General features: G+C 35.3%; 2 protein-coding genes across 2 annotated transcripts; one reads left to right on the top strand and one right to left on the bottom strand.

The window, feature by feature from the left end:
• The first annotated feature begins 16,671 nt into the window (after positions 1-16,671).
• Positions 16,672-25,320, top strand: LOC127120810 (long chain acyl-CoA synthetase 4). The gene is made up of 19 exons (XM_051051362.1): positions 16,672-17,042; positions 17,770-17,833; positions 17,948-18,037; positions 18,427-18,483; positions 19,749-19,797; positions 20,125-20,201; positions 20,317-20,356; positions 20,439-20,533; positions 20,957-21,124; positions 21,323-21,433; positions 21,584-21,671; positions 21,869-21,935; positions 22,119-22,194; positions 22,292-22,409; positions 22,775-23,020; positions 23,146-23,285; positions 23,955-24,137; positions 24,558-24,677; positions 25,027-25,320. Exons 1-19 carry the CDS (start codon positions 16,891-16,893, stop codon positions 25,072-25,074), a joined length of 1,989 nt encoding a protein of 662 aa, XP_050907319.1. The 5' UTR covers positions 16,672-16,890; the 3' UTR covers positions 25,075-25,320.
• Positions 25,321-25,887: 567 nt separating this feature from the next.
• LOC127123895 (uncharacterized) lies at positions 25,888-26,511 on the bottom strand. The gene has a single exon (XM_051054072.1). It carries the CDS (start codon positions 26,509-26,511, stop codon positions 25,888-25,890), a length of 624 nt encoding a protein of 207 aa, XP_050910029.1.
• Positions 26,512-27,825: the final 1,314 nt, after the last annotated feature.

Raw genomic sequence — 27,825 nt, 5'->3', positions numbered from 1 at the left:
TCATTTACACCATAATAACGCGAAGTCTGGATCATCTCCCAGCATGAGTGAACCTCACACTCCACCAGACATGGCACAATTTTTGACAATTCTGGAGAATTTTCACCAACTGAATGAGTCCTTGCAAGAGAGTGTTCACACACTTATGCAAATGTAAAGCATTAGAGAGGAGTAAGCATAAGAGGAACTCCTGGATCTTCAACCTCTTTCAGAAGAAATCTGGGGCGATCAAGTCCCAAAGAATTTCAAACCACCACCTTTTCCATCCTTTGATGGCGAAAGCGACCCGCATGAACATATAATTTCAATTACAAATTAAATGAGATATTTAGTGCTTCCGACTCTTTAAAGTGAAAGCCCATGGCAGGGACGTTCAAAGATGTGGCCTTATGTTGGTACATGAGCCTGCCTAGATTCTCAATCATCGGCTACCAGAATCTAACCAGGAAGATGGTGCAACACTTTTTCGCCAACAAGCGTAGAAAGGTGTTCACCACCATCTTGTTCAACATCCTCTAGGGCCCCTCTTAATCTCTCCGTGAATATATTATGTATTCAATGAAGAAATAGTAAAAGTCTCCCATCTGAATTAGGAAATGTTCGCGGGAGGCTTCCAAAACGGCCTAAAGTCAGCCATTCCAATGAGTCTTTAGCGTAAAAGCCGACCATCATCATGGATGAAGTAATGAATAGAGCATGATATTATATCAAGGGCGAAGAAAGCAATATGAATAAGAGAACTTGAGATGCTAAGGAGAATTTATAAACTAGGCATGACGGATCCGGGCCCAGGAGACATCACCACAAGCACGGTTCGAGGGACAAATTAGCGATAAATCCTTCTCGGAGGCCATATGACAGCTTCGCCTAGAACTTTACCCTACTCAATTCAAAGCGTGTGTATATCCTATATGAAGTGTACTATATCAAACTGTTATCGAAACCCAGTCCCCCCAAGAGGGCCAACGTTGTAATGGGACAAGACGAGGATATTTGGTGTGCTTATCATCATATGAGAGGCCACCATACTAAATATTTTTATCAACTAAAAAGAGAAATCGAGATCCTGGTCCAAAGAGGCCGATTATTGTCACACGTGAAAGATGTCAAAGTATCAACATGAAAGAGAGGTCATTCTTAGAGAGAGCCAAATACGAAGAATCTCTTTGCCAAGAAGGGAAAAAGTACCGAGGAGGTGTGTGAAACAAGGGTATCACGTCATACACTCAACACCATATTGAGAGGTTTTGCTGGTTGTCGTACCTCGAAAAATGAGAACACAACCTCGTGAAGCGCAATTATACACTCACGGGATGAACTTAACAAAGTCGCCACCGAACTTTATTTATTCCCAAAGAGTGAAAAGGAAAATGTCGATAAAACCCAAGAAAGAACGACAGGGATATGGTCATCGAAACCAAATTAGGGTTCGGGAGTCGATTACATAAGGGGGGTGTATTAGCCCCTCCCACATCTGATGTACTTAACGGGAACCTCTTGACTAGTTGTGCAGGTTAGTGTTAGCTTAAAATATAGTTCTGGACAAAAAGATTTATTTTTTATTAAGGTCCCTGACGAGACTTTGGATCTCGCTCCTACATATCTTCAGGTGCGATGAAGAACTCAAGGCTATGTAGTTCTGGGTAGAAACTGTTTGTTTGTTGGTCAATTTTAGTGAAAGCTACTTTATGTTAATCGACGAAAAATATTGCTTGCTACCCAAAACAAGTGGAGAAAGGAACATTTGTATCACTGCCGAATGGATTTACAAATCAACATTCACGACCAATGTTGCTAGCTTACTCACACGTTCAAGTGGACGAAACATTGTTTTTGAATCGTCTCGAAACAAAATACATTTCTTTATGAAAAGGGTTTGAGGATCAATCGTGCGGCGACGATAAATAGTTTGATTGGTTTTGAGTTTTTTGGATGATGAGAGAGTTTGGAAGGGCGAGAACTAAATCTCGTTTCTCAACTCCCGGGAGCTAATGGGATACACCACGTTCCTTTTTCATCTTAGTTATGAAAGAATTTTGATATTTTTAGATGTATTGAAGTTTTGATTGAGAAAATGCACTTGACGCTAGTCGATGTTTATTAAGCGTTGTGGAATAGATTTGAGGATGATGATTGTTTGGATTGGCGAGAAAAATATCTCAGATCCTAAGTCTCGGGAGCTCGTGGACTACACCATGTTCCTTTCATCCAATTTATTGAAAAGTGTTAAATAATGGTTAATTGTTTTGATTTTTGATTGGAAAAATAAACTTGGCGTTGGATCAAGCGTTTTGTTTGTGATACGGAAATGAAATGGTTTGAGAAATAACTTGAGGTGCTTATTAAAGAAAAGAGTTTGGTGTTGACCAAGTTAAAATTTTCAAATGATTGATTTTATTTGTGAAAGTTAATGGACGTTAAGCGATTGATTTAGGTTTGGAAAGGTTTTGGTGTGATTTGAAAAAAATGTACTTGATGTTGATCAAACATCATTGATTTTTATTATTTTTTGAAAGGTTAACTTTAAGAGTCATTTTATCTTTTTAGATTAACAATTATGCATCAACTAAAAATACAATAAAATAAACTAAAAAAATAAAGCAATAATAAATAAATAAAGATAAAAGAAATAATAAAAGGAATGGGTCAAACTATCAATACAAGAGGTAAAATAATTTAAAAACTAAAAAAAATATAAAAAAACTAAAAGAAAAAACGAAAATAAATAAATAAAGCAATAATAAGAAAACAATAAATAAAAAAATATACAAAAGACAAAAACAAGCTGAAAATTTGGGTGTAGTTAGGAAAATGCTCTAGGTCCGAAGGAGTGAGCCTCGTAGGGGTGCACTGAGAAATTAAGGGATGTGGGGGATACCTCATCTTCCTTAACCCCACGTTTGGTTACTATTCCCATAACAACAAAAATGGAAGAAAAAAGTTCCAACGAAAACGTAAGAACACTATAACTTTCTCAATTTTTCACAGAATTAAGCAAATAAATAATAAAAATTTATCTACTCGATCTCACAAACACAATGATATATTTAGAATCAGCGAATAAATAACAAAAAAAAAATCTAAAATCAATAAAAATGCAGCAGCATATATTTGCTTGATTCGGTCATCTTATCCACCTCATTACAAACGAACCATGAATTCATGCTCGGAGTGATATTCAGAAGCAATTTGATACATTATTTATATAAAACAAGAATCAATTTGTGTTTTACCATTTATGTTCATAGAGGTTCAAGAACACTTTAAATTATTGATTTGAATCAATGGAGTTTTCGTACAAAATAGTGGTGATTGATATACTAATTAAGTGTAACAAGAATAATGATTCAAATAAAATTAATTAAACAAAAATTAAACCATATTGAATCACTTTTACTCATGGAGGTTCTAGAACACTTTAAACTATTGATTTTGAATTAATTGAGTTTCCATGCAAAATGATGATGATTAAGATACTAATTAAGTGTAGCAAGAATAATAATGCAAAGAAAATTAAATAAATGAAAATTAAATCACATTTAATCACGTTTATTCATGGAGGTTCAAAAATACTTTAAACTCTTGATTTTGAATCAATTGAGTTTTCATGTAAAATAGTGATGATTAAAGTACTAATTAAGTTCAACAAGAAAAATAATACAAAGAAAATTAAATACACAAAATTTAAAAGCTTGCCTAAATAAAGAAGAAAAAAAGTGACTTAAAAATTGGAGAGAAATTTGTGCAAAACTTTGACATATTTTTGTGAGTGATTTTTGATGAGAATTATTTTATTTATAGGCTCTAAAAAGGGTAGTTTAGGAATTAGACAAAGAGTGTAAGTGCCTTCTAGAAACTTGTTTAATTAAATAGTGAATAATGATGTAATATATGCATGGAATAAAGATGTAATAAATGAGAGATATTTTGGACATTTTAGAATTATTGATTTTTGTTTTATGATGCATGAAAATGATTAATAAATTTTCAAATGGATATTTTGATGATAAATCAAATGATCATTGATTTATTTTTTAAAATGCATAATGAAAAAATACAATTTTAGTCAATTTCTTGAACATGTGAGATATTGACTTTATGTTGATTTTTTTTTACTATAATGCATATATGCATGATTATGGTGACTTTTTTATGATAAAAATGCATTTGACTAAAAATGCAAAACTTGACAAATGGACATGTAGCAGATGAATTTAAAATATCCGGACAAAATTGGGGTATGACAGTTGCCCTATTTAAATATCTTCAACCAGAGAATATGAAGAATGTAATTGTTCATATGATCACAGTAAGAGATAGTTAAATACTAAAATACCCAAAATTTGTCCCTAAATGCATATGACATGATATGATGTGTTATGCATGAAAGACTGTTTTTTGTTTTTGGTTTGATATGGATATGATGTGATATGAGATGAACCCTAGCAATATATTTTATGATGGATGATAAGCAGAATGGACAATGGACATGTGGGGAATGATGAAGACATATGGTAATAGTGGCCCATAGAAAATGAAAAAAAATAATGAGGTGAAAATTCACTAGGGACAACAATTTGCTGGAGAAAAGACACTAAGAATATTCAAAGTGAGTTTTATCAATAAGTTCACACATGACCTAACGACACCTTAGAATATATCTAACGGTTTTGAAGATTTCTCACAAGAAATTTATCCAATCAAAGATTTTGAAGATACATAATAGGGAATTTATCCAAGACAAAAATAAACGGGAGTCTTCTTACGAGAAGATCATCCATACAAATCTTTGGAGGTTCTTAAGAAAGAATTTAACCAAGACAACAATCGGAAGTCTTCTTACGAGAAAATCATCCATACAAATATTTGGAGGTTCTTAAGAAAGATTTAACCAAGACAACAATCGGGAGTCTTCTTACGAGAAGAACATCCACACAAAAATATTGGAGTTTTCTTATGAGAAAACCATCCATACAAAAAGGATCGGGAGTCTTCTTACAAGAAGATCATCCACATAAAAATGTTGGAAGTTTCTTACAAGAAAATCATCCAAACAAACAGGATCGGGAGTTTTATTAAAAGAAGATCATCCATGCAAAAATATATTGGATTTTTCTTATGAGAAAATCATCCAATCTTCCGGGGAATTCCTTTTAATGAGAGAGTAAAACTGACAAATTTCTAGGAAACATCAGGACAAACAGAGCATAATCTCTGAATGTGCTAGAGAAAGCCGAACTTTATGCCAATGAAAACCAAACTATGGTTCAAGGTCGTCAGGTAACAACTGGACTTTGGAAGATGACTAAAAAACCAAACAAAAGGTTTAAGGGTTCCAAATAATAATTGGACTTGAGATAATGAACTGACATACGAGAACCGGACTCGAAGGATAGATTACCAGACAGGAACTGGTGTTTTATCTTGTGTTTGTCAGACGAGAACTGGCTTTCAGATAGTCTACCAGATGAGAACTGGTTTCTTTTGATTTATTGTCAGACATGAACTGACTTAAAAATGGGCTACCGGACGAGAACTGGTTTTGAATAAAGGCTACATACGGGAACTAACTTTGAAAAGAAAATTGACTACCAAACGGGAATTGAAGTTTAAAATGGACTACTAGACGACAAATAGTTTTAAAAACTGATTGTCTGGCGGGAACTAACTTTCAAATGATCTACCAGACGAGAATTGGTTTTTGATGAATGTTTTTTCCATGATATGTGCATATGCTCAATGAATAGGGTGATATGCATGGCTTAACGCTATAGCAAATCAACATGATTAAGGCATGAGAATGATTTATGCAACAACTTGAAGGTTTCCGAAATTCCCATGCGTAGGTATTGGATGGAAGACTCCTTTTTCAGCAAGACTTCTTTGTCAAAAGGCAAAAGGTTATTTGATGGGGTGATAGCATGATTCCTTGACACTCGCTTGAATTCAACAGTTGTTGACGTATGGCAAAGTTTCCTGAGTAGCTTGAAAGTATGAAGAGGACTTTCCCCTTTGTGGCTCACATTGCACCAGTCTCGGTCTTTGAAAATGTTCACCTTGACATGAGTTTGGAAGAAGCTCACTCTGACCTTAAGGTGACTTGCCCCATTGTTTGGAACCTTGAAGTGGTCCTTGACTAACCGACTCTTAGGGTGATTGGCTCAGATCAACTGGTGCTCAAAATGATTTTCCCATGACTGGACATTTTTCACCTAATCAGGTTCCTCAACTAACTTTGCATCATTGAGATTCCTTTGATGTTAAATGCTAACTTGCAGTTAAAATAGCTTATTCAAAAATGATAATTTTAATGCAACGCAGATGCAAGATTTGAAATCAATCATTATTGAAATGGTGATACACATTGAACGGGTAAGAGATCAGAACTCAATGTTGATCTAGCCATTCACAATATGCAAGGTAATGCAATCAATACCAATGATTAGCAAAGATCGTTTGGAGTCAGGTTAACGCAACCTTGTTGTAGTATGCTTTCAAAATAAACCACGCCTAAACTAGGTCTTTTAAGAGTTGTAATGTGACCTAGTTCACGGTTTTTGAAGCAAAAAGATATAAGGCCCAAAATTTAATTTTAACCCGCCCCTTCTTCTTGATGATCTCCAATCCTATGTTCAGCTAAATTGACATACACATTCAACTTCCAAGAGAGTTGGATCGTGTGAGGGTAAAGATGAGGATTCAAGATAGCAGTCACCTTATTTCTCTCTTTGTTTTTGTTGAGGATTTGATGACCTCTTTTAATTTTGATCCCTAATTTTGCCTGGAACGTTTATTTGAAGCTTTCGATCCACCGAGATGCCCTGATTTTGCCTAAGTCTTCTTATGTGGTATTCGACTTAGCGAGTTTTTCTTTCTTTTTTTAAAGGTTGTGATTTCCATGTTATTGTTATTGAGGAACAACCACTACAAACCTTTTAGATTTTAGCAACTTTTTTTACACTTCAAGATGTGCGAAGTGTTTGGTTGATCCTCGGGTGGGATGGTGCGTTGATGGGTTAATTCTCTTGAAAGATTGAATGCACAATCAAACTATCTGAACACAACTACCTTGCCCCTGGTTAAGATTAAAGGTTTTAGATCCGAAAGAAACACCAACTTCTAGGCTCAAAGTGGTTGATTAGGGATTAACTCCTTATCTCTTCGGTGTTTGGGGATTTGAAACAATGCCTTACATCATCAGCAAAGTTCTCTTTGAAAGCATGCCACATCAGTTATAGGTATATGATTTTCATTATCCTCCCTTTAATCTTTGCTAAAACAACAGTTTGATAAACAGAGTGAATGAGAGTAATATTTTTTTTGCTTTTTTCATAAATGAAGGAAAATAGTAAGAGTGAATACAAATGGATTGATTCATTAAATGCATGATCACTTCATTAATATTACCATTAAAAACAACAATGTTTAAAAACAAGTAGCACTCAACGGACAAAGAAAACTATAATTGCAAAGATAAAAATTCCCCATGACTTCCAGCATTAAGGATGACTTCATGTTTGATCCATTGGCTTCATGAGATTCCCCTTGAGGTCTCCACACTTATAAGGGTGAGAGATTTATGTTCACTAGCAGGTTTCCTTCTCAAAAGATTGTGTACTTGTTGTCGATCAACTATTGAACCTTAGCTTTGAAAGCGTTGAGGTCTTCAGTCGAGTGTCATATTGATCCGATGTGATATTCACATTGTACATCCGGATTATACCCTGGTGGGTATGGTTGCGGCACATGCTTCATAGGTCTGGGATCCACCAACGAGATTTGAATCAGAGGTTGTAGAAGTTGGTTGTACGACATATGAATTGGGTCAAGATGAGCATTGCTTCTTTCCAAATTGTTGTGAGGCATATGATGGCTCTGATGTTGATTATGATATCCTCGACTTTGGGCCTGCTGATTTGAATGAGGAGTGATTCATGGTTGCTGGTATGACACTCTAGGCATTGCTAGTTGCCTACAAGGATAATGCATCACTAGAAAAGGTGATCATTGAAAAGATGGAGGACCATAGGGTCTTGCTGGTGCACCATGAGAATAGTCAACATCTTCCGTTACCGCATTGATTACATCTTCTTATTCCTCTTAGGAACTGTTAAGGGATTCAGTCTAGCTAATTTGGCTGCTCGAGACGTCTTAGAATTTTCCTCTCTTGAGACCGCTCTCAATGTGTTCTCCAACTTTCACCAGGTCATAGAAATCTAATGATGCACTGCCTACCATCATTCTAAAGTATGGACTTTGCAAGGTATCCATGAACATGTCAACCAATTCCCTGTCTAAGAGTGATGGTTGCACTTGGGCTTCCAATTCTATCCACCGTTGTGCATATCCTCTAAAGGATTCATTGCTCTTTTGAGATAAACTCTACAACTGCCTTCGATTCGGAGCCATGTCCAAGTTGTAGCTATACTACTTCAAAAAGGAATTGACCACGTCTTCCCATGACTGAACATGCCTTCTTTCTAAATTCATGTACCAACTCAATGATGCCCCACTCAAACTGTCTTGAAAATAGTGAATTATTAGCTTATCATCTTGAGTATGGGAAGTCATTTTTCAACAGAACATCACTAAATGGTGTCTTAGGCAGTTATCCCTTTTGAACTTCTCGAATTTTGGTACTTTAAACTTCGGAGGTATAACTTGGTCTGACACTAAACACATTTCATCAAGACTCAACGTGATAAAACCTTCCACAACCCTCAATCACTTCTCCAAGTCACAAACTATTTCTGCGACTTCAGGCACTTGAGAATGCTCCAGTTTTTCCATTAGGAGTGCACTCTAAAATTTGGCACATTCCTTGTGAATTAAGGATTCACTTCATCATTATAAACAATGGGATTCTTTTTCACAATATGGGCCTCACTAGATATCGGGATATGCACCGACTAAGGTTAAGTAGGAACTTATTGAAGAGCATAGTCAGGGGGAAGATCGTAGATTGGATTAGTCACCATAGTAAAGCTTGATGGGGGACTAACATTCTCCGCAATAACATGCTAAAGATTTGACATAGTTATCACAAGCTCCAATGTCTAGTCTATTTGGCCTTTCAAGTTGTCTATATTCCTTCTTATCACTACTTCATCCTACTTCAAATCCTCTATCATCCTTCAACAACTACCACAGGTTCAAAATGGGTGTTGGGAAGTTAACAGGCTGGTTATGGACAAAGACAAAATGAGTTTTTTTCTTTTTGGAAATTGACATGCATGTTGATGAGATGTAAATGCAATGGAATTGATGCTATGAGATGCTATGTATTTTTTTTTAGTCCATGGGTTCAAAGGTCCTAGGTACAAATGAACCTGATTGCTTTTCACAATAGGGTTCTCTACGAGTATGATCTAAGGTTTGTAAAAGGGACCCCAAAGTCATTGACTCACAAGAATGTTTGCCTCTTACGGAAACTACATGTCGGTCATCAACTCCTTCAAGGGAACCTATTATGGGTGAGATCTTCGTATCGATCCTTACGAGAACTACATCTCGGGGATCTGGACTACGTGACCAACAACTTCGGTTCTAGACATGGTTCTAAGAGTCATGGATTTACAAGAATGTTTTCCGCTTACGACAACTATAGGTCAGGCGTCAACTCCTTCAAGATAATCTACTCTGAGCGAGGTCTTCGTACCGACCCTTACGAGAACAACATCTCGGGAACCCGCGCTACACCATCGTCAATCCTAGTTGGCCAAAGGGTTAAAGGTTCTACAAAGGTCCTTAGAGTCACGAACCCTCATGAAACATCAAAGCTGAAGGAAACTACATGTCGAGCGATAATAATTTCAAAGGATCTACTCTAAGTGAGGTTCTCGTGCCGACCCTTACGAGAACTTCATCTCAGGGACCCGCACTACTCAACCTCTTCCTATCTCATGTTTTCACTTTAGACTCATACCTTTTTCTCAGGAATACTGATGCTGGGAAATATTCAATTAAGAACGCAGTTTCCATCTCCTCCCATGATGTGATACTACCGGCTGGGAGAGAGTAGAACCATTCTTCCGCCTCTTCCGCTAAAGTGAATGGGAACATTCTCAATATTTTTGCTTCATCAGTATGACCATCAATTTTTAAAGTGGTACTCATGGTCAAAAATATTTGGAGGTGCTTGTTGGCATCTTCATTAACCTTTATGGTGAAAGGTTTTCTCTTAAGTTGATTGATTATACTAGAATGCAATTGGAAATTCGTCACATTTACCGGGTGGTTGACAATGGCCAGTCTACCACCCGACGCATTTGCACTTCCATAGTTACCTAGGAGTCTTTCCGGAGGTGGAGGAGGTGGAATCAGAGGATTATCATCCATTGGTTCTTCTTCGGAATTGGAGTGATCAGAGGAAACCTATTCTTTGGAATCCACTCTTGCGTTCCTGCGTCTCCGGTGAAGGGTTCTCTCGATTTCTGCATAAAAAAGAAATTCAGCTGAGGGTTCTCCTCGCATACACAAATTAGTAAATTATACTATATAAACGACAAAAAAATAATTTTATTGCAGAGTAACAAAATTTTAATTGAACTATAAAAATAAACTCTATATTTTGGCAGTCCCCGACAACGACGCCAAAAACTTGATCGAAAAAATAGCAAGTGTATTATTTTGTTTGTTATAGTAATAAAGGGGAAATTCCCCGAATGTCGATCTCAAGGACTGCAAGCCAATATCGAGTTCAAATTATCATTCAATTAAACAAAAACTATGGTTGGGGGTTTTTAGATTCAGATATAGAAATAAAGACAAAAGAAAATAATGCTGTAAAAATAAGGGTTTACAAGGTATGAGGAACAATGCCAAGGTAGGTGTATGATTTATCCCCGTAACAACTCCGAGTCACTATTGCATCAAAAAATATCAATTACTACCAGTTCTCAAGGGTATTTTATCCCAAGTCATTGGTGAGAAAACCTTTAATCATTCTACCATAATTTCTATGTCCATAGATAATTGGGATGAAGTTAAGCTTTATTGTATCAAGAATGCTCTAATTCATACAGGGTATCCCTAGTCCTAGGTGATATCTACTACAGAGTAATCTTATGAAAACCTAATCAATGGCGGTCCAGCCTTATTGATAACCATACAACAATCTCGATTGGTCCGAAAGAGAAAGCATTAAACACATCAAAAGATTACCGTAAAAACAATATTATAAATGCAATTGTACTCTCATAGTCATTACAACTCTAAATCAGGGACACCCTCTAACATTGTGGGGTTTAGCTACTCATATTGTTCAAAACAAATTCAGGATAAAAAGTACACATTACAAGTAATTGGATGACTTGGATCTTCAATCGCTTCCACTCATGAAAACCTTCCGCTCTCTGAATTCCTTAACCTTTATAATCCTTGCTCGTTTGACAATGATGTGTTCGCCTCGTCCCAAGATGATCTTTTCTCTGGTAGAAACTCTCTTAATATAGTGAAAAACCCCTAGGAAAAAGGTGGAAATCTCCAAAACATCCCTGCAGCTCAAGCCCGATAAAAAGCCCCAAAACGGGAAAAATCTGCGCCTGGGCTGACACGGGTGGCCGTGTCAGCTCACTGTCCAACTTAACACGCCCAAGATACTGCAACACGACCTCCTTTTGACCTGACATGACCGGTCGTGTCAGACTTCTATCTTTGGTCCATTCATCCTTGTTCTGCCTTCTGCCTGACACGACCTGTGTCAGGTGACACGGGTGGCCGTGTCAGGCCTTCTATACTGAGTCTTTTCCTTTCCTTGCTTGCCGAAACTCCTCACTGTCTTACCTCGAATCCCTCGGCTCTTCTACCTGGACCTAGAGTACAAAAACATAGACAACCTACACATAAAATCGCGAAAACATAAAATAAAAATGACAATTAATAGAAATGCTAAAATAATTTACGGCAATGATAATTGACTTTAACGGTACCATAATGCGTGCACAATGTCTCAAAATCCGTGGTTTCTTGTTAGCTAAGCAACGAAAACACAATGAAAATGGTGACCTATCAATGAGCAAAGAAATAAATAAATTTGGTATTTTATTGAAAGAAATAAAAAACAATTTAGAAACCCTATCGAACTAGAGTCATGATGGTGATTGACTTCCCCATAAAAGTCATCATGACAAGGCGAAAGAGAGAGGAGATCTGACAATACATGCACCATCTTTACTCTTCAAAACCCAATATTACACGTCAGCAGGCCACGAGGTGACCGTTGGATTAAACCAAACTGGATAGAAGTACAACCAATTCAAGAAAGAATTCCAGGGTTCTCTGTCTGAACACTTCTTCCCATCGGGCCTCGTGATCGGAGGGCTTATGTACACCCCAAAATTCTCAAGGCCGAGTTACAAGTCCTTAGGGACGAGAAGGAAAAGTCGGGTGTGCTAGGTACTTGTAAAAGATAATGATTACCGAGTTGCTATTTATGATACAAATAAGAGCCTGAATCATATGGTTCTCGGAGACACGTTTCTAGACGATGTGTACAATCAATGTAACAAATATAGGGTATTTCCATGGTTACATAGGAGTTACAAAAATTGATAGAGAGGATGTTACAAGATAATGAAGACGACGATAAATATTATTAGCATCCTTTAATCATGAAACTTGAAGTGACACTTATTAATAATCTCAAAAGGTGTGATGGGTATAAAAATGCTCCCCATTAAGGGAAAAATGAGGGGGGGGGGGGACGATATCCGACAATAATATAAATAATCAAGTAGCACCTAATTCCCACTGCATTTGAGGTCTCTCCTGATTTGATTCAGGGAGATTATCCAAAAATGTTAATCAGGAACAAATATTAACAAACTAATCCTTCCTTTCCGTCATGTGTGTTGAAAACCCAGAGTCAAGGTACCATTGGTTGATGCATTATGTGTCTTCTCACGTAGTCACCATCATGTTTTAAAGCGATTGTACCCGACTATGGCTTTATTTTTCTACACAATTTTGCGCTTTAACAATCACCATTAACAATGTGATCTCATTATCGTTTTGACTTGCAAACTTTTCTTTAGCTTCTTATGGATTATTCTTGTTGACATGACACTTGTGAGCAAAACATACAAGCTTTTGGAAATTATAACATTGAAAATTGTTATTGTCCTTCTGCCATCTTCCTCCTCTTCTTATATTGTTGCCACTTTTGTAATTGCTTGATCCACCACCTTTATTACCGCTGCTTTCACCCTTTTTGAATGTTGAATTGTTGGAATATTGGAAATCTTTCCCACCATTGTTGTGGTAGTTTCCTCTAACTTTACTCATGGACCATTTTCCCTTCACATTCTTGTCATTTCCAATGAAATGAGCTTGCAAAGCAATTTCAACCTTTGCTTTGTCAACATTACACTCCTTAATTCTCTACTCACGAGCCTCAAGAGAAATTTATAACTATTCTTTGCTCATAGTTGAAAGATCTTTGTACTTTTCAATGATAACTACCACGTTATTAAATCTTGACGTCAATGATGTCAAGATTTTACCAACCACATACTGCTCGGTGATTGTCTCTCCACACACTTTCACTTGATTCACCAATCTTGTGATTCTTGTAGTAAATTCACTAATGATTTCTTTCTCTTCCATTTGAATTAACTCCGGTTACCTCTTGTGAGTTTATAATCTCACCACCTTTGCCTTATCAGCCCGTGCATAACTTTTCTCCAAGATTTCCCAAGCTTGCTTTGAGGATGTGCAGTCACCAACCTTTTCAAAGTTATCATCATTAATACATTGATGAATGAGATAAAAAGCTTTGAAATCTTTCATCCTCTACCCCTTGTGCGTAGTTATTCGTGAAGCTGTTGCACTTTCTACAAGTGGATTAACACTGTTCTTTATCACTTCAAGAACATCTCGATAACCAAACAACACTTTCATCTGTTTGCACCAATTGTTATTATTTTTTACATCGAGAATTAAAAGATTTATAGGAAAGCATTCATTGAAGACAAAAAGTATTTTTGCACACTAAGTGATTGATTAAAGAACAAGGCTCTTGATGCCAAATATTGGGTTAAAACCCCAATCACAAGAACAATGGTGAATAATGAAGAGATGGAGAGAATGCGAGAATTTGAGAGAATTAGGGTGAAAATATGACATTCTAACATTAATGATCCAACATGGGTATTTAAACCATCATACAAAACAATGCAACTAACCAACTAATGAGAAAAACAAACTTCCAAAACATGTAACCAGTTGCATATTTAGTGCAACCAGTTGCGCTAAATCTCTGTTTTAGAAAATACACAAGTGCAACCGGTTACACATTTAGAGAAAAATGTTGCTACAAATCTTTGCCTTGTAATTAACACTGATATAACATGTTGTACATCAGCTGCAACCTGTTGCACAAACTTGAATTACACGAATTTCTTAACAATAAATACTATCCTCTCCACTATAATTCTAGAACTTGTTATAGGATATTACAAATGAGTTATAAGATTTGTTTTTGAGTTGCCACAACCAAAATGCTAGTTCTACCCAAGTGTTTATAAATCTTTCAACTTTTAGCATATGAATCACACAAGTCAAAGGTGTTTAATAATGTTTCTCGATTCCCTTAGAAACCTCCAAAAATTTGCCAAATGCAAGAACATAATCATATAAGTTTCTACCATTGTCTCTCTAAGTTTTCTTAGGCTTTCTTTGAAAGTTTGGAGGGTAGAGGAATAAAGGACTTTGGATTTTTTAAATTTTAAATATAGAGAAATATTTAACATAATCACATGAACATTTTTTGAAAAAAATATTTTGTTTAAAATGATAAAATAATATTTATCATTAACATATTTTTAATTTTTGAAATACTATAACAACAAAAATTATATTTGAACAATTTGTCTGAGCCATTAAAAACTCTCCAAAACCCCTCTCAAATATAAACTTTGAGTTTCCTAAATTATTTTTTTTAATAATATTGTGAATAAAAACAAATCCTCCAAAATCCTCAAAACCACTTCTATTCTTTTTACTAAATCCTTCGTAATTTTCAAAGTCAATCACATTCATTTCCATTCAAACTCCAAACAAAACTTTAAGATTGTCATATCCACCTCTATCTTCTAGACTACGTCTATTGTGAAAATGAAAATGGTAAATAAACATATTTATAACCGTTCAAAGTCAACAAATCTTTATTAGACAAAAAAAACTTTACCTCTTAATTTTAAAATAAAAATAATAAATATTTTATAATATATTTTATATTAATTTAGAATATTATAGATATTTTAAAATAAAATTAGTTTAAAAAGGATAAATTTTAAATCATTAGAAAATAAAAATAATGTAAAGTAATTAAAACTAAAAAATACACTAAAAATAATTGTTACCACGTTTTTCAAAACTTTTTATTATAAATAAATTATAATATAGATGGAAATTAAAAATAAGATTAATTACTATGAATCGACCGTGTACAAAATTTTACACTGTCAATTCATCACCACCATTCATTTCCAGTACTTTATAAAAAATTAAAATAAAAGTGTAAAATCTTTTACATTATTAATATATTTCAATTAAATTCATTAAAAATATATTAAAGAAAAGGAATATTAAAGATTTTTTTAATATATTATTCAATCACATATATTAAATGATCAAATATGTTTGATTGTTATCATTTGTATTAATAAATTATTTTGACGGTGCATAATAACAAAAAGAAATAAAATTTATATATATATATATATATATATATATATATATATATATATATATATATATATATATATATATATATATATATATATATATATATGACTTATTATTTTATTTTATTTTTATAATAAGATATTGTTTATGTATAGAATTTCGATATCTGAAAATTAAATTAAATTAAACCATCTTAAATCAACCCCACCTTAGGAAGAAGAATATTGAAAAGGGTAATGGTAAGGTGTAACTTGTGTCCCTAGATACAAGTCAGCATATCTATTAATTAAAGTTTTTATAAAAAAAATTAATAAAATATTTAATAATATATTTTTATTAATGTCAATATACGATTTTTAATATAATGTTATTTATTTATTTTTTAACTTATATTTCTAGAGTATAAGTTAATAGTATTACCCTATTAATAAAAAAAAATATTTCTTTCGGCTTTTAAAAGTGCGGTATCTCTCATTATGCATTTTTTTTCAAAATAAATGTCTCTTTATAATTTATTATTTTTTCTTCACTATTATACCTTTATTTATTAATTTTTACTCTATTCAATTACTCAACTAACTATAATTAATAAGAATATTTTAGTAAGAGTAATGCTAACTTGTGTCCTAGAAACACAAAATAAAACATCCACTTGTAAAAAATTTATATTGAAAAAATCAATTATAAAATTAATTTTATACCTTTATTAAAATTAATATACAATTTCCAACATAAAATTAATTTCTCTAATTCTTATCTTGTGTCCTTAAAACACATATTAGCATCACCTTTTAATAAGGAATATTAATTTTATCATTATAATCGACCTATCTAATTATTTCCTAAATAGGGTGCATAATTCAAATCAAATACTACTTATTATGTGAAGTGCATAACCCAAATCGGACACTTTTTATGAAATCAAAGATGTATTTAATAGAAAAAGGCAAAAGAAAGAAAGTCAAATAAAGAAGTTGCGTGAACGTTCAAGCACTATTTGCTGACCCATCCAAACCTAATTCGTCTACAAGTAAGCAAGCAAAAAAAAAGTTGTCAATCGCATGCCCTACTACCCTACCCTATCTATCAAGTCAAAACTAGCTTTCCCATAACTTGCGAACTTCACTTAAACTCTCTGCTCCCTTTTCTATCTTCCACCAATTTTCCTTAACTTCTTCTCCTCCTCCTCCTCCATCGGAATCCATGGCGCACAACAGATTCGTCATTGAAGTCGAAAAAGCCAAGGAAGCGACTGATGCTAGACCTTCTAGAGGACCTGCGTACCGTAGCATCTTCGCTAAAGATGGATTTCCTGCTCCCGTTCAAGGTCTTGATAGTTGCTGGGACGTTTTCCGGTTAGTTTTTTTTATCGTGATTAGGAAAATTCAATTCTCTTAACTCTTAACTTTATTTCATGAATATTTGTTGTGGATTTGGTTATGACTAGATACATGACTTTAGTTGAATTGAAGCTTTGTTGCATGATGCATTAAATGTTTTTATGTTCGCAATTAGTTGAATTTTTAGCGCTAGATCGGATGTGTTTAATTTTATTTAATTTTCGTTCAATTTTTAGGCGAATCAGAGTTTGTTATTCGGTTTCTCGATTTTTTCTTTTTTTTTTCTTTTCTTTTCAACATTGAGGAAATAAATATCGTTGACCTTTTTTGTGCGCATGAAGAGGACTTGAATATGTTGTTTAATTCTTCAATTTATTTTGGACTCAGAGTCTACGTTTTGGATTATTTCATTTTTGTTTAATTTTTCAATTTATTTTGGATTCAGAGTATGCGTTATGGTTTAATTAATTTTTGCTATGTTAAAAAATAGAAATGGTGTTGTCAATTGTGGATCTCAAAAAAAAAAAAAAACAGTTTGTTCAAATTCCGCTACAGCGATATATTGCCTCTGTAGCCGCGATTTCACAATATTTTGTATTAAATAGCGTATCATGGAACGATAATTATTTGTTTAAATTCTGTTATAGTGCCGCAATTTAACAACGCTGACATGAATTAGGACTTGTATTTGATAAGATATTAGTGATTTCAGTTCTGATTGTATATAGTGTTTTTTTTACAGAATGTCTGTTGAGAAATATCCAAGTAATCCTATGCTTGGTAACCGGGAGATTGTGGATGGAAAGGTAAAGCCTCAGATTCTGTATAAGTCTTTTGTTTTATGGAATTTCTCTTGTATTTTTTGACCACTCATGGCTTTTGGTTTATTTAAATGTGCATTTTATTTTGACACATAACAGGCTGGCGGTTACAAGTGGCAAACTTACAAAGAAGTATATGATATGGTGATCAAAGTCGGAAATTCCATCCGTAGCTGTGGTTATGGAGAAGTAAGTCATCTGTTTCTTGATTATCATAAAATGAAACCTTGTTTTGTTTTTTCGTTATTTTAATATTGTTTTCTTCATTGTAAGCTTTCAATCACGGGGTTATCTGTATTTGTTGGGCTGTTCATTATTGACAATCAGCATTGACGTGCAATGCTGATGTGCATGGTTTCATGCAATTGGCAACTTTCAAAAACCTCTTAATTTATTTCTTCAAAAGTATATTATTGATAACATGTCATGAATAGTTCAATAGTTTTTCACAGATTTTCCTGTTGAATCTTAGCGGGCAACGTTTGTCTTAAATGATTTAAACATTTTACTTTTAAAGGTAATTATTATTTCTTGTGATTTGTTTTGTTGAGCTTAATTTACTTGTTTCTGGTTTGCAGGGTGTAAAATGTGGCATTTATGGTGCCAATTCTTCAGAGTGGATTATGAGCATGGAGGTACATTTGTTTTGAATTTCTTTCCTATGGTGTGTCTCTTAAATTTTTTCCCAATTCTGATCCCCCTGTTCTGTTCCCCAATATGACTCTTGCTGCCTGATTGACTCATGCCTGCCTCCCATTGAAGATCTTATTCTTGTAGTGACATTCGCATTATGTAGCACCGAATTGGGAGAAAGTTTCTTAATGCGTGACCCAGCCCATCCATGAGTGATTGCGAATTTTTTCTCCAAATATTTAGTCAGTTCAACTGCCCTTTGAGAGTTGACACTGTATCCATGTTATGCATCCTCATTAAAAACCTTATTTCCGATCTAAGTTCTCAAAAAAAGTATCATAAGAGTTGTTCCTCTTGAATGACTCCAGCTTGCACCACCATGGTTTTGAAGTTCTACACATGCTCCTCCACCGAGTCCGTCTGACCGAGTTGGTGTAGCCATCTTTTCCAACATGTTGCTCTCTCGTCTCTCCCTAAACCTTCTTATCAAAGTCATTGTAGATGCTTTGTATATCAGCTCTAGGCTTTAATGGTGTCAAAACTGAAATTGGTGGATTGCAGCACTTCCCATATTCACCAAATCAAATTGTAAAGCAAGTGCAGTTTCTCTCCCGAACAGATTCCTCACACCTCAAAGAATTTCTCTGAACATTTCCTTCTTCAAGGCTTCAACTCCTGACTCCAACTCTGGTCACACCAGCACCTCTTTCAGGATCCAATAGGTCGGACCAATTGTTGGATTTTTGAAAGAGAGAATAGGAGCGGTAGTGAAAAGAATGACAATAATTCTGATTATCGATCAAGGGTTGTAATACCTTCTAATGGAAAAACTCCCTTCTACAATTGAAACAGTTTTGGTTACGATTTCTCAAACTAGCTATTCTGTCTCACCCTTCTGTATTTGCACTTGTCTAACCCCCTTTTCATTTACTTACCCTATTAACCGGTTCCTACCCTATACATATGTTTTTCCAACCGTCCTTCTCTTACCTAGTGTTTGTTGAGGTTTATGTTATATTTGTTTTTTTTATGTCCGCTGTTATTTATTTCTCTGTCTACTGTATTTTTCTTAGAATGTCTACTTTCTGCAGTGTTCTGCTTCTATTATTTATTGCTCTCATGCTTTTGTGATGCTGTTGGTGGCCATCCCTGGGCCCCTGACTTTAATACTTTTGCCAGCTTCTTCCACTCAACTGCTTTTAAGTTTTAACATATTTTCCAATAAGTGCAGGCTTTTAAGTTTTAACATATTTTCCAATAAGTGCAGGCTTGCAATGCTCATGGTCTTCTTTGCGTTCCTTTATATGACACCTTAGGTAAGTGCATATGTTCAGCATGTTTCAACAGAGACGGTGCTTTTACTCATTTGAAATTTGGATTCCAAATCTATTGTACTTGAGATTTTCCACTTGATGTTGTGTGAAAAGTTGCACAATTTCTGTCAATATTGCATTTTTGGCTAACCTTCACCAAAATTCAAATTTTGCATAATACTGGTAGAATGTCCTATTATGTTGATATTGATAATCAGTTACAAGAATTTTGTTAGGTTATATGCCTCTGTATTACTTTCAAATTCAGTTTTCTAATTTTGAATATCCAAATATCATTGGCTTTGACACTCTTATACAAATTTTACTTAGGTTCTGGGGCCATAGAATTTATTATATCCCATGCAGAAGTTTCAATTGCATTTGCAGAAGAAAAGAAAATACCCGAGGTCTGTCTATTGAAATAGTCGACTTCACAGTAATTTTTTTGGAAGGATCGGAGTTAGGTACACTTATCTATCAACAGTCTGTCTTATCCCTATCTTTATTTTAAAAACTTTTCAGCTGTTGAAGACATTTCCAAGTGCAACCAAATATCTCAGGAGTGAGTATTTTTAATTATCTTCTTTCTTTGCTATAATACACATGCTTAAGGAAGAAGCAATGACCTATGTGTCTTTATACAGCAATTGTGAGCTTCGGAAAGGTTACCCCTGAACAAAAGCAAGAAGTTGAAAAGTTTGGATTGGCAATATATTCATGGACTGGATTTTTACAATTGGTGGGTTATTCATTTCATTTATTATTACTTTTAAATAAATTTAACATGAAAGCTGCTCCTTCTCTAATTAATTGGCATAACTTGCAATTGCTCGAGTCTCCTTTGCTTTGCTGGTTTGACTTGTGTCATTATCTCGGTCCACTGACAGATAGTCTAATTAATAGTGAAATATGTGGAAAGAAATAAGTTAACATGATTGTTACGCAATTGAAATAAGAAAAATAAGGATGATATCGTGTCAATAGAAACTTATGCATTGTTTGGTTAGTTGACTTGGGTTAATTTTTAAACATCCGTATTCATTAGAAGTTATTTTTCTTAACCTTATTACGAGTATCGTTAGTAGAAAGTAATGTCTCTTTTGCTACTTTATGGACATTTTATGGTTGCTATTCCTAATTTGATTTTTCATACCTGCCACAGGGTGAAAGTCAGAGTTTTGATCTACCTGTAAAAAAAAGAAGCGATATCTCTACCATAATGTATACTAGCGGAACTACTGGTGACCCCAAGGGAGTATTGATATCTAATGAGAGTATTATTACGCTATTAGCTGGGGTTAAGCGGCTGTTGGAGAGTGTCGATGAAAAAGTAAATAGTTTTCTGTTATATTATACTTTATACTACGTGAATGCACCGATCATTCCCTATAATTAATTTATTTTCATTTCGTTCATGCATATTTAATATCTAATTTCAAAGCTCTGGATATGTTTTCAGTTAAGATACTAAATGCTTACATGTTCTTCTTTGGCTCACATAATCTCCCCTCTTTTTTCTACATTGCAGTTGACTGAGAAGGATGTGTACTTATCATACCTTCCTCTCGCACATATATTTGATAGGGTCATTGAAGAGACATTTATATGGCATGGTGCCTCGATAGGCTTCTGGCGTGGGGTGAGTATATGTAATAAACTGGTCGTTACTGAATTATAATTCAATGTGATAATTGATTTTCAGATTTGATTTATCACCCCAACAAGTCAAAGTATGGATTTTGATTGGATTTGAGTATGACCTTGTCCATCATATGCACAATGGCTGCAGGATGTTAAATTGTTAATTGAGGACCTCGGAGAGCTAAAACCAACTATTTTCTGTGCTGTACCCCGTGTACTTGATAGAGTGTACTCAGGTATGCTCTTCTGATTGTTGTATGGTGTTGATGATAAAATTATGATCTCAAGAGGACAAAATTAAGATGTAAATAATTTCTTGATAATTGAGTGTGTTTTTTTTTTTTTTACATTTTTTTTCTTCTATTTTTCTAAGCTGTCACCCCTTTACCCGGTTAAACAGAAAGTTATATTAAGACTCAACTCTGGCATGCAGGTTTGACACAGAAAATTTCTTCTGGAGGCTTCCTGAAGAAGACATTATTCAACTTTGCTTATTCATAGTAAGTATTAATTAACTGTCACAAGTCCTCTATCATATACTAGGAAACCATGAGTGTTCCTTTGTCGAATCACGCAGAATTCTCTTTTAGATTAGTGTTAATTTGTTTAATTAAGTTGCTATATTTAACTATTGGTTGTCCCAGTAAGCATTGCTATATATAAGCTCTGAGAATTTATCGCAGTAAGATGAATAACATGAAGAAAGGGCATAAGCATGCAGCAGCATCTCCACTTCTTGACAAAATTGTGTTCGATAAGGTAGTAAAATTTACTAATATTAATTACTAGCCCCAGTTTGAAAGCAATGTATTTTCTCTTTTTGGCTAATCATGATTTGGTCTTGCAATCTGATTAGGTAAAGCAAGGTTTAGGGGGTAAAGTACGTGTCATTTTGTCTGGAGCAGCACCTCTATCCGTGCACGTGGAAAGTTACTTACGGGTGGTGACTTGTGCTCATGTCCTACAAGGATATGGTATGCTCTTTATGTATTTGGAATTCAAAATTCACCCCCTGCAATGTGCTCGCAAATATATAGTTGAACTTGAATCTCCATTTGTGTTTAGTTAAGTCTAGTTTCATATTTCAATTGCTGATTATATGGATATAAACTCTCCTTCATTAACTTGAGACGAGCTGTGACCATTAGCTAATCCTTTTAGTTTTAATGCATGTTGGTAGAAATATAATTAGGGTAACTAAAATCTATGTGGAAGTCATTTGATGTTTCTTCATTCCCATACAGCACGTGTAATAATGGAAATATTAGAATGTTGACTTCTTTATGGCCTTTTATAGATAATGGGCTTCACTGATGTGCCTTTGTTGAGATGAAAACAGGTCTCACCGAAACCTGTGCGGGAACCTTTGTCTCATTACCAAATGAACTAGGTATGCTTGGAACAGTGGGGCCTCCTGTACCAAATGTAGATGCATGCCTGGAATCTGTCCCTGAAATGGGTTACGATGCCCTTGCAAGCACACCAAGAGGAGAAATTTGTGTAAAGGGCGATCCCTTGTTTTCGGGGTACTACAAACGTGAAGACCTCACAAAAGAGGTTCTGATTGATGGATGGTTCCATACAGGTATTTTATTTCATCTGTGTTTTCTAAAATTGAATTATGTAGATACTAGTATTTAAATTGGCTGTTGGGACTTGGGTCACATTTTTATGTTTAGATTCTTTTAAACTGAGTGATTTATTCATCAGGGGATATTGGAGAGTGGCAGCCTAATGGAAGCATGAAGATTATTGATAGGAAGAAGAATATATTCAAGCTTTCACAAGGAGAGTATGTCGCAGTTGAAAACCTGGAGAATATTTTTAGCCAAGTTCCTTCTATTGAATCTGTAAGTCTTGCGAGCCCTTCCAATAGTTTTAGCATCCTAGCTTGTAGTGAGATTAATGCCCATACAGAGTTGAAAAAAGATCTTGACTCATTATACTAGAATTGGTTAACTAGTTGGTTCATTATAGAATAACTGAAACTGCAGCCTTGATGGGCTTGAAACAAATGTGACCAATCTTGGGCAGCTAATATTTTCAGCTCAGCTTGATAATTTTCAATTACGGAATTCAATATATAGATTGATCCTCAGTTTGCTTTTCAGTTTATGCAGACACGCCTACTTCTAGGCTTGTATATATTTCTTTCTTGCCTAAAATAACCCGAATTGCATTCTTATTTCTTGCTGGATATATAGTTCTATATCTGTACCAAGTTTCTTTAAATTTTCACCAATAGCAGTGCATGTTGCCCATAGTCGTATGTGCAGTCGTGCACAGGTACTGGTGTATGTTGATCTACTTTACATAGTGTCAGCATACTGTAGTCTAGCATAATCATTTGTCCAAGAGATATGACTATTCTAATAGCATGTAGCTGTACAATTATTCATTGGGACATTCATATCACGAGGTCAAAAACACATAAAAACAGTCTATACTTTCAGCTTCATTTCATGAGTTGCAACTGTTCTGTTCCATGGTGGTTTGAACTTTTTTTCCTCCTGTCTCAGATTTGGGTTTACGGAAACAGTTTTGAGGCCTTCCTTGTTGCCGTTGTTAACCCTAGAAAGGAGGCACTTGAACATTGGGCAGAAGAAAATGGTATATCAATGGACTTCAATTCTCTCTGTGAAGATTCTAGGGCAAAAAGTTACATACTTGAAGAGCTCTCAAAGCTTGGAAAGGAAAAGAAGGTTCGGTCTTATTTAAGTTTGTTATTACTGTTCTACTTTGTTATGTATGGAGTGTATGTATGTCTGTATGTCATGCTGATAAGATTTCACATTAATTTAATGAGTTTTTCCTACAACTCTCATGACTATTTATGATTTCCATACATCACTTTTTAATTCAGCCTAATATGAAATATCAACTGTCTAATCATATACATTTAGTTTTGAATACCAGTAAAAGAAAAGTTTGAAATAATATTTATATGAAATATTAGCATGATTAACTTAGACTCAGTGGCAGGATGGCCCAAAATAAATTTGGTCAAATGATTATTTAGGTGGTTTGTGTATGGTCTTACGCTTGCACCAATTGATTCTATTCTACGAATAAGCATGAGTACATTTCCTGGAATTTTATGGGATGATGGTTTTTTTTGGCAGTTGAAAGGATTTGAGTTAATAAAAGCAGTTCATCTTGACCCAGTTCCTTTTGATATGGAACGTGACCTTATCACTCCAACATTTAAGAAGAAGAGGCCTCAGTTGCTTAAATACTATCAGGTAAAAGCTGTCAAACTCAGGATTTCATTTCTGCTTCAAAGAAAATTATGCTTCCTAGAATAATGGGTATTTAAGTGCAGTTGTCTTTGTAAATGGAACTTTTTTTCCCCAAAAAGTTTCATTCATTCTACGGATAAATATAATGAAAAAAGATGTGGAAATCTCATCTGATTGAATTGACTAATAGTCAGATTTTAGATGTCATCTGCTCGAATGCTATTTGATTAGATGTGAATCATAGTGCAACTGATGTACCCTGTTTTACAACTTTGTATTTAAAAACCTGTTCATGCCTAATAGTTTCTGTATTCTGATGGTACTGACTACAATTTTATTTTTGTGTGCACAGAATGTGATCGATAACATGTACAAAAGTGGAAATAAACCCCGTACCTGAGAAATGCTTTTGGAGTTGGTGCCATGCCATGTAGATAACCTATTTTCTGCATGTAATTGTACTTACCTTTCAATTGTTTTCTTTTGGTGACTATCTGCACATATGTTTATCGAGATATTGTAGTTATACACTCTACTGTGACAATACGATAATACTAAGGGTAAACAAATTGTTGGCTCGACCTGTAACAATATTGATTGCAAACTTTTGGTGGAAAGTAAAATATTATTTCATTCTTTAGCGAAACTAACAATGGTGTAGTTTTTGATATTTACTAAGATGTTTTCAAAGATTCATACAATGAACTGTGAACAATGACTGTTTCTCTTAATGTTTATAGTTGATTGGTTTGACACTGTTACTTTTTTCTTATTAATTAATTCTTTTGAACTGATATCTGCAACACCTTCATTTGATATTTTACAATCTCATAGATTATCTTAATTGGATAAAGTTTGGTTGTATAGATGGTATTCTAGCTTCTTTTTGAGAGCTGGAAACACATGCTATTAAAAGTGACTTTTCATGCTTGTGCTGATTGAATCATCACGTATCATGCACGAGATTAGATTGAAAGGTTAAATAACTTTAATGTTGATAGAATATAATATTTTGTTATAATTAGTCATAATTAATTTCTTATAATTATATTGTATCATAATTAGATAGTTGACCAAATGTTATAATTGATGTATATATATATATTCTATTCAGATCAATTAAAAGGACACGATTTTCATTATTTTACATGGTATTAGAGCTGAGATAGAGGTTGCATACACCTGAGGACGCTGTCCTAGAATGCCTGACTGCTTAGGAGGACCGACAGGGCGTGTCCACTGAGAGGTGGGATACGGACACGGTGGCATAGTCCATGGTGGTGGAGTCCAACCCCATGGTTGTCAGGTTGGATACTGTTGTTACTGAGCGGTTACCACGTCCCCCTCTGCGACCCTGGTTGCCATGGGAGCGAGAACGGTTGTCGGGGTGGCGGTTGCCCTGGTTGCCATGAGAGCGAGAACGGTTGTCGGGGCGGCGGTTGCCATTTTGAGAGGTGTCTTCAGTAGGTTTCGGTTGAGTGGTGTGCATAGCAGCATGAGAGCCTGTGTTTGCCATCTTAGCTATACCAGTTTCTTCTAAAGTGAGCATCGAACGAGCCTGATAGAATGTCGGAAGAGGGTTGCTCTGGCGAATCAAAGTAGCAACACTGCGGTAAGCTTCTGGGAGACCAGAGATCAGTTGAAGGACCAGACGATGATTGTTGACAAGGGAGCTGACATTTCTCAACTGATCAAAAAGCATCTTAAGACGCTGACAGTAAGCAGAGACATTGGGAAAAACCTCCATACGAGTGTTAGAAAACTCTTGCTCAAGAGTGACAGCTCGAGCATTTTGGTTGTCCTGAAAAATATCTTCCAAACGATTCCGTGCTTCCATTACAGTGGAGTTAGGTTCCAGAATAGTGGTCAGCAAATCGGTAGAAATAGTGGAATTAATCATCTAAAGAACAGTGGCATCAAGAGTGGATCATTGTTCATGGTTGACGTCGGTAACAGCTGGTGGCTCTTTTTCGATAGATGGAACAATGTGATGCAGGACTCAATGTGAGCGAGTATGGATGCGGAAAAGCTCGACCACGTACCATATTGTTCTTTTTTCATCTCAAGAATAATATGAATGTGGTTCCTAATATTGGAGACAACAAGAGCGGGATGAAACTCCGATTTGGAACCTCGAAACGTGGCAACCTCCGCCCCGACAAAGCTCGACCACGTACCATATTGTTCTTTTTTCATCTCAAGAATAATATGAATGTGGTTCCTAATATTGGAGACAACAAGAGCGGGATGAAACTCCGATTTGGAACCTCGAAACGTGGCAACCTCCGCCCCGACAACCGTTCTCTCTCCTGTGGCAACCAGGGTCGCAGATGGGGACGTGGTAACCGCAGTGCACCTCAGTATGGAGCTCCCAGCGCTCCCTCACCTTGGTCCGCTCCCCCTTGGCAACAACAACAGTAGTACCCAACCTGACAACCATGGGGTTGGACTCCGCCACCATGGACTATGGTCAGAGTGAGAGATTGATAAGTTAAATATTGTGTGGGGTTTGACAATACCTTCCATGCTTCGGGTGGTGATGGTTCGTGTAGGTGGAGGGGGATACGGTTGAATTGGTGGTGGTGATGGAGAGTTTATTGTAATGGGTGTGTTGATCGAAGAGGTAGGAGATGATGATTGTTGGTTTATTGAGGGTAGTGGTTGGTCAATTGGGATTGTGGGTGTTAGTTGGTTATGTACAAGTGTTTTGATTTGTCTAATAGAAAATTAATAATTTCGAGGCATGTTATCTTTGATGAAACTCAATTTCCCTTCACCAAGATACACTCCCCTTCACCTCACCCTTATCAATTCCTAGATGATGACCTTCACCCCTACCTTATACATCAGTGGCAAAATCAAATCTCACAATCTGTTGCACATAACCAACCAACACCCACAATCCCAATTGACCAACCACTACCCTCAATAAACCAACAGTCATCATCTCCTACCTCTTCGATCAACACACCCATTACAATAAACTCTCCATCACCACCACCAATTCAACCGCATCCACCTCCACCTACACAAACCATCACCACCCGAAGCATGAAAGACATTGTCAAACCCCGCACGATATTTAACTTATCAATCTCTCACTCTGACCAAACCATCTCTCCTATACCTAAAAACCCCAAACTAGCCTTAT

This window comes from Lathyrus oleraceus, chromosome 2 (genome assembly GCF_024323335.1).
Source record: "Lathyrus oleraceus cultivar Zhongwan6 chromosome 2, CAAS_Psat_ZW6_1.0, whole genome shotgun sequence".
In the NCBI taxonomy this organism is placed as follows: Eukaryota; Viridiplantae; Streptophyta; class Magnoliopsida; order Fabales; family Fabaceae; genus Lathyrus; species Lathyrus oleraceus.
This window is presented reverse-complemented; position numbering and strand designations above follow the sequence as displayed.